We start from the raw sequence: 7820 nt of genomic DNA, 5'->3' as shown, positions 1-7820 counted from the left end.
TGAGGATCCCCGTGGAGACGAGGGTGTTCAAGCTACAGCAGCAGGCCCGCGAATTCCGGGTGTTCGGGTTAGAGGCGGCCCTCCAGGCTGTGGATGTCAGCCTCCGATGTTAAGGAGTTGCGGGAGTGAACCTGGCCGGCCGTGGTACTGTTCACGCGCACGGCTGTGAAGTTACCAGAGGCGCATGGCAGCTGACTCACAGCCTACTAAGGAATTTAGGAGGAGGTTGACATCGAGCGCAGGATGAGTGTGGGCAGCAGAACGGCATGGGAAGGGCGGCAATCGGGGGTTCCCGGCTTCCACGACCAGAGGAGCGCAAGTCGTAGCCCGGTGGGTGCGGGCTACCAGGGCCTAGTAAACCCGGGACTGGGAACGCCTCACGGTGAGGGGGCCGCGATGGACCGCGGCTGAGCCCGCCTGCCAGTGTAGTGGTGGCTCTAAACCAGGGAGTGGGCGAAGAGCAGATTACGGAGAGCGTGTACAGGGGCCATGTGAATGGCACTGACTTGTGTACTAGCTACACGGGGAAGGGGCCCTGTGTTAAAGTGCAGGTTGGGCAGCGCTGCCGGTATTAACACCCAGCAACAGAGGCAGTACGGTTGGCCCAACGGGTGGACGCCTTGATTAGCCACAACGAGGCACCGCGCAAGGAGACCCAAGCCCAGAGGCCCAGGCTGACTGTGTTAACTGCGATCAAGCGAGGGATAGAAGGGGGAAGGAGCCGGAGGATCTAGCACTGGCTACCACACGGACACCCGGGAGGAGGAGGGAGCTGATCTGGACGAACTGCTGTCGTGAAACGATGACCCTTGTGAAGGCAGCAAGTGGGTGAGTGAGGAGCAGAAAGGGGAGAACCCGGCGTCGCAGGACGAACACAGCAAGGGGAGCAGGGACACCCAAGGAAGCGCGCAGCGAGGCATACAGCTGCTACAGGAGGCGGGACAGAGGCTACGGCCTCTAGGGCGACATGACGCAGTAGATCAGCAGAATGAGAAAGAGTTGTAGAAGAGATCGTCTTTTGCTTCCAGACCCGAGGACTACCAGCCAGGAAAGCTACTTACACATGTAGCAGTGTGGTGAGAGTTCTTCCAGGCAGCTAAGGAAGGCTGCCCGCTCACGGACAGAGACGTTGGCTAGGCCACCTGGAGGGAGGGCTCCAGCTGGAGTGGGTGTCGTGCGCACACCCAGGACAACAAATAGTGCCCGAGCGGGACTGCAAGCTAGCTATTGTGCAGGAGTTGCTGCAGGTCGTGATGCTGGACTGCAACCCGGAAATAATAATGGCAGGTCACCGGCCGCACGCAGTGCAGTTCCCACAGCGGCGTCGTTACAGCCGAGTTAAGCACGGCTCTCTGCGGTGGGATACTGGAATGCCCAGCTAATGCACTACACCCACGCTTATCAACGGCCTGCGAGTGGTGGGAAATGAGGGCAAGCTGCGCCTCTACATCCATCCGAGGTACTTGTTTCCTGAAATACCGGCCTGTGCAGCAAGAACGCCTGGCAGATGTCACAAGGGCCAAGGGGAGGAGGGGCTGGTGAGCGAGAGGACCCAGGGTACCACCTGGGAAGTGAGTGGGGAAGGGGAGACCGCTCCACGGTGTGTTTTGGGGCTGGTCGGAGTTATCTTTGAAGGGTTTGGGTACCGCAGGAGTGTGGTCGCAGACGCAATGGCCTTCCCCACAATAAGTTAGTAGTGAGTACGGATCATGCAATGACGTTTAAGCAATGCATGTTGATTAAGTGCTCGTCCTGTAGTGCAGTACGGCAAGTGCGGCACAGGAAGGCGCAGACCAGAACTGGCCAGAGGACAGGGACTGATACTGTAGTTCGTTACAAAGATTAGCGGAGAACAAAGTGCTAAATCCAGACAACGCAAGTTCGCCAGTCAACCGTGCAAGCAAGTGCAAGTCAGAACCCCTCCCACCCGCCCGTCGATGTGGTGGGGAGAGGGGAGGAGGACGAGCCACGAAGTGAGCACCAGGGCTAAGAGGGGCGGCACCAGCAGGAGGCGGAGGCTAGGATTTGGGACCGGAGCCGCGAGGGACACGAGTGGGCCGAGAGGCGTCGGTATAACGCTCCAGGACTTGAGTGCTGCGGATCTGAGAGAACGTGTGGAGCTCCGTGCGGGAGGCGCCAGCGGCCTGCGTGGCCTGGATAGTACCACGACGAAACCCATGAGGGGTCTGCCCGACGTAGACACCAGCCTCCTCCAGGTGTTTGCCCACTCGCATGGCTAATGCGCTGCTGGAAAATGGACACTCCACGAAGCGTTGGTGACCCCGGTCAGTGGGACGGAAGAGGTAGTCGGAGATTGCAGACCCTGGGGGGGCGTCGGGGGCATGGCACAGCTGCCAATAGAGGGCGAGGGTGCGGATGAAGCAATGTCGCGGAGAGGGGTCGGGGCGCAGTTCCAAAGGGGGAGCTCGGCGCCCCTTGGATGTTTTGGTCCCGAGTTGCTCAATCCGTAAGGAAAGGGAGGGGTAGGCACCAAACGGGTCCGGTAGAGGCAGGGGAAACCCACGGAAGGGACCCCCACCATGCGGGTCACGGAAGTCATGTAGCCGCAGTTTGCCTGTGTCATGGCCGCGGTAGCTGGTGTGCCACATGAATTGGCAGCACAACAGGTCGCGTAGTAACAGCAGCCGGGCTAGGGAGGTGGTGGAAGCCTGGAATCCGGACCAGAGGTGATCCATGAGGGTGGTGAAGTCGCTAGGGCTAAGTGGTACGGTGGCTTGCTCCTCATAGCCACGGTCGGCTGCGAGGCGACTATAGCCAGTCTTGTAGGAGGACAAGGCGCTGGAGCAGCAGGGGTTGCCGATGCTGGTTACACGGTCGTAAGTGCTGCCACGGCCCAAGCGGTTAAACAGTCCAGAGAGCAGACCCAGATGATTGTTGACGGTGTTGGGACTCGGGTCATCCACATGACGATTGGGGAGCCAGTGCGCCTCCAGGTAGACGAGTAGGTCGTCATCAGTGCAGGACAGCAGGGTATGGCCATGGGGCAGGGAGGCCAGCCATGCAGAGAGGTCACGACCAGCAGCCTCCTGACGGGCTATGGCAGCATCAGAGAGGCCGGGGGCGTGAGACAAGTCCAGAGCGGGGATCAGGCCCACAGAAGTTGCGGAGGGGTTAGGCCCCCGAGGGACAGGAACGGACGGAAGCAAGGAAGATGACGAGCCAAGGAGAGGCGCCCCAAGTAGGGCCGGGGGAGGCAAGGAAAGCCTACCCGGCACCGGACAGGCAAGGAGTGAGTCCTGCAGTCAGGTAGGCAGCCGTAAGAGAGGGCCGGAGGAACGGATGCGCAGAGAGATGGGGGCGCGCACCGGGTAGGCAGAGGACCCAGTCGGATGAGGAGGAGCCGCATAGACGAGGCGTAACAGTGGTGAAGGAGAACGCCGCTTCTGTGGAGAAGCAGAGGCGGGGTGGAGGCGAAGGAGAATGGCTAGGGTATCCCCTCGGTTTAGAAAGAAAAGTCTTCTCATCTTAATCTATTGAGATCTCATTAGATCTCAATAGAATGGGTTAGATTCTAATCTCAAGTTTTGGCAGCTTTCTGGGAAATGCATGACTGGCTCTGAAACTTTGTAGGATGATTCTGTATGGTATATTTAAGCAGCCCCTCGCACAAATGTGTCCGGTCGTACTTCGCGAATAAAGTGTTCGTACACTCGTCCCAAAGAACCCAGGAGCGAATTTTGCCGCGCAGATGCGCGCGTGCGATTCACAAAATGCGCCTGTACAAGTGTATATAAATTTCTTGAAGGTGCGCCAGCGCATTGCGCAGGTGGTCTTGTTGGCCATAGTCGCACCCGGCATGCAGGCTGGACTATTGCGTGGCTGCTTTGCAGTATCTGAAAGCACCGAAAGCCTACGTCGTAGCTTGCAACACTGGGCTCGTGAAACTGCCGCGGAAGATGAAGCGGTCGGCGAAGAATCAGCCATAAGGCGCCTGCTTTCGGTAGCGCAGCGCATAATGCACATTGTTCCCACTAAACTCAAGTTACACTCTTACGAAATAAATAATAACAACGCAGAATTAGGTAAAGAGAAGAATCGCGAAAGTCGTTCAGAACCTTGCAAGTAAAATGGATGCCGCTGAGGGCTTGGAACAGCTTTTCGCAGCGCATTCGGCCGTGCCTGCGTTAGCCGTGTTGCAGCAACTACGGAAGGACTTGAGCCAGCAGCAAGCTCAAATTCTGTTTAAGAACCACCGGCATTGTCTTCAGATGGGAACATGTAGTTTTGGTCGGCGCGGGCGAGCAGCGTACGCATTGCGCACAGGTACCGAGGTGCAGCGTCTCAGGATGGATTTCAGCCAACAAAGCCTCAAGAGCTGCTGCACAACCACCGGTGTGTCTTCAGTTGGGCACGTGTAGTTTTGGTCGGCGGGGTCGAGCATCGTATGCATTGCGCACAGAAACCAAGGTGCAGCGTCTCTGTAACATCGCCAACATATCCGGTACGCGGTAGCAGGCTTGCCGAGCACGAAATGAAGGGGGGTCGCATCTCACCATTCAACTAAGCATGCATGTGCTCGGTTGAATGCTCGGTAGCATGCGAGTTTACCTATCAGGATGTTTTGTTGCATATATCCCTCCAAGCGAGAGGTCTTGGACCTATGCTGATGTTCGTTACAAGAAGTGAACTGAGGACTGATGCTACACGTCATGTATACGCGTTGCTTAGCTTGCAACGAGACGCGCCCACGATGAAAGCTTCAGCTACACTCACAATACATTATACTGCTACACTATTCTCTCCAGTCCTACCACATTATATTTCACCGACGTACTTCTGCACCTTCCACATCACCATACGTGCTTTGGAAACGCGGGCAGCTGCTTCACAAGGGCCCCCATCTTTAAGCAGCCCCTCGCAGAAATGTGTCCGGTCGTACTTCGCGAATAAAAGGTCCGTACATCACGCCCCAAAAGCCAGGAGCGAATTTCACCGCGCGGGTGCGCGCGTGCGATTCACAAATTGCGCGTGTACAAGTGTATATATTTTTTTGGCGAAAAGGCCGAGGTGCGCCAGCGCGTTGCGCAGGTGGGCATGTTAGAAACAGCCGCACGCGGAATGCAGGCCGGACTATTGCGTGGCTGCTTTGCAGTAACAAAAGCACCGAAAGCCAACGTCGTAGCTTGCAACTCTGGGCTCGTGAAACTGCCGCGGAAGATGAAGCGCTGGCGAAGAGGCAGTTGTATGCAGCACCTTGTTCAGAGTAAAGTCAAATTACAAAGTTGCGCAAAGTATAACATACATAAACTTAATTAAACATAAGAACAGATAAGACGTTTAGAGCCTTGTCGGTGACATGGACGCCGCTGTTGGCTTGGAACAGCTATTTGCTGTGCATAGGGACGTGCCCGCGTTAGCCGTGTTGCAACAGCTCAGGATGGATTTCAGCCAGCAACAGCCTCAAGAGCTGCTGCACAACCACCGGGAATGTCTTCAGTTGGGCACGTGTAGTTTTGGTCGGCGGGGTCGAGCATCGTACGCATTGCGCACAGAAACCAAGGTGCAGCGTTCTGTAACATCGCCAACATATCCGGTACGCGGTGGCAGGCTTGCCGAGCACGAAATGAAGGGGGGGTCGCATCTCACCATTCAACTAAGCATGCATGTGCTCGGTTGAATGCTCGGTAGCGTGCGAGTTTACCCCTATCAGGATGTTTGTTTGCATATCCCCCCAAGCGAGAGGGCTTGCACCTATGCTGATGTTCGTTCCAAGAAATGAACTGAGGACTGATGCTACGGTGAAAGATTTGCACGTAAATTCGCCCGTGCAATAAAACGCCCTGTAACTCGCTTACGCTAATCTCACATTCCAATATGCCACTGCACTTTCCTCTCCAGCCTGGCCACATTCTCTTCCTCGCAAACGTACTTGGGCACCTTACAATCCAACACCATACGTGCTTTAGAAACGCGGGCAGCTGCTTCACAAGGACCCCCCTATTTGTTATAATAATTAAGTTTTGGGACGTTGCGAAGCACAATTGCACGACAGAAACAAGCCATTATACTCCGCCGCAGTATTGACCCATGGGTCAAAGCATGCGAGGGCGCACTGGACGGTCGAGTACACGTCACAGGCGCTTATCCCTTTGATGCTTCTTTAACTCCATATCCTAAGGGTTCAGGTTTCAACGAATCAGGGCCCAGATCATCATTCCTAAGCCCTGGCAATGCACAAAAGCCGACATGGTATGCCATCAAGATCCCATGCTGGCCAAGTTCAGCAGACATAGACTGCTACCAATGCCGACCGAACAACTTAAATCCCTAGCTACTTCACTCCTCCTCATCCCCGGCCAGCAGCTGCATCACCACCTCATCCGACAGGGTGTTGCGCTTGGCCGCGTAGCTGTCGTTCTGGCGGATGAAGATGAGCTTCATCGCACGCATCTGCCCCAGGCGGTTGCGGGCCTTGTGGAACAGGTTTGCCCCACAGCGACCAGTTGCGCTCTGATGCGCAGGTGGTTGCGTGCATGCGGAGGACGCGGTTGGCCACGAAGGCCAGGGCCGGATACGAATCCGCCATATGCACCGTCCAAAACTTCAGGCGCAACGGCAGCCCGGCCAGCTCAACCTTCTTCACCTTCGACTTGCCAACCGTCTGCTCGACCTCCTTGCGTGCAGTCAGCGTTGGCATGAAATCACGGCACTCATCCGGTACCCCGGCCAGCAGGAGGTTTCCAAACTCCTTCAACAAGACCCCCTTCTTTGCCGCCTTATTGCGCTCCCTCTGCTCCTCAGTGCTGCCCTCACCCTTACACCTCTGCCGCCAACTGCTTAACCTTCCACCAGTCGGCACAATTCCTCCTCTTCACCTCTTGCAGCTTCTCATAATATGCCTGAATCGAATACTTCTTCTTGGCATACGTGTACTCTCTCGGTTTGTTATCTTCGGACTCCTGGCTCTGCCCCTGGTTTGGGGCAGTGCTAGTGTCTGCCATTTTCGGTATTCAATTTTGTTCTGAGTGTCTAGTAAGGAAATATATGGCTTCTAAAGATTTATAAAGAATTATAGTGCCGTACATTAGATGACGACCCAACCGTCTCCTCAAGTGCCAAAAAAGACCTTCTAAATTCTCATTGAGATTCTCAAGATAAATATGTAGATTAGAAAAACGACTTTAGATGAGTGCCAACCCTAAGAATGGCAAAGTAGCGACGAGCGAAGTTACCTGAGGGACGAGCCGAACTAGAGGCAATGCGGCGGAGACCTGTTAACGAGGTAGGAAATATGAATGGTAGATGGTAGGCAGTCGGCGTGAGGCTGGAGGCTTACGTTTTCTGTTGGCGATGACTGCATAAGGTTATTTCGTACTCTCTACTCGATTGCCGTGCGAGCGGCCCACCCGCCCTCCCACTAACAGCCAAATGGCTGGTCGGAGTTATCTTTGAAGGGTTTGGGTACCGCGGGAGTGTGGCAATGGCCTTCCCCACAATAAGTTAGTAGTGAGTACGGATCACGCGATGACGTTTAAGCAATGCAGGGTGAGACAGCCCGATCGGGTCCCGACAGGAATGGCACTTGTCCTGAAAATCCCGACAGGCTTTGAAAATGCTTTCGGGCGGACCCGACGAAAAAGGGGGAAAATGCCAAACGGCCATCGGGAGCCCCCGTCGGGGCCCGGAGGGCCCCCGTCGGGGGACCCGACATGGTTAGGGGCGCTAGGACCACCCGATCGGGTGCCGTGGGTCGTCGGTGCTGGTGCTGGTGCTCAATCTGGATGTGCTGCTCCTGTTTATCCGCAGCCAAGGCGCCCAGTGGGATAACGTGCCTGCCTTGCTTAAGGCCCTATCGTGTG

The 7820-nt window shown here is 55.8% G+C and overlaps 1 protein-coding gene across 1 annotated transcript; it reads right to left on the bottom strand.

Moving 5' to 3' along the window:
* Window positions 1-5220: 5220 nt before the first annotated feature.
* Window positions 5221-6982, bottom strand: VOLCADRAFT_107881 (uncharacterized protein). The gene is made up of 3 exons (XM_002957890.1): window positions 6837-6982; window positions 6554-6631; window positions 5221-6471 (listed from the first exon to the last, which is right to left on the bottom strand). The coding sequence occupies exons 1-3, from the start codon at window positions 6960-6962 to the stop codon at window positions 6298-6300; spliced, it is 378 nt and encodes a 125-aa protein (XP_002957936.1). The 5' UTR covers window positions 6963-6982; the 3' UTR covers window positions 5221-6297.
* Between the last annotated feature and the right edge of the window lie 838 nt (window positions 6983-7820).

The sequence above is a fragment of the Volvox carteri genome (genome assembly GCF_000143455.1).
Source record: "Volvox carteri f. nagariensis unplaced genomic scaffold VOLCAscaffold_82, whole genome shotgun sequence".
In the NCBI taxonomy this organism is placed as follows: domain Eukaryota; kingdom Viridiplantae; phylum Chlorophyta; class Chlorophyceae; order Chlamydomonadales; family Volvocaceae; genus Volvox; species Volvox carteri.
This window is presented reverse-complemented; position numbering and strand designations above follow the sequence as displayed.

What these genes read in the sequence shown, in the direction of transcription:
- VOLCADRAFT_107881 (XM_002957890.1), bottom strand. Translation starts at nt 6,962, where the DNA reads ATGGCAGACACTAGCACTGCCCCAAACCAGGGGCAGAGCCAGGAGTCC. An exon ending in ATTATGAGAAGCTGCAAGAG is followed by an intron (nt 6,632 to 6,836) that starts GTGAAGAGGAGG and finishes GCACGCAAGGAG; the next exon opens with GTCGAGCAGACGGTTGGCAA. An exon ending in TGCGCCTGAAGTTTTGGACG is followed by an intron (nt 6,472 to 6,553) that starts GTGCATATGGCG and finishes CCTGCGCATCAG; the next exon opens with AGCGCAACTGGTCGCTGTGG.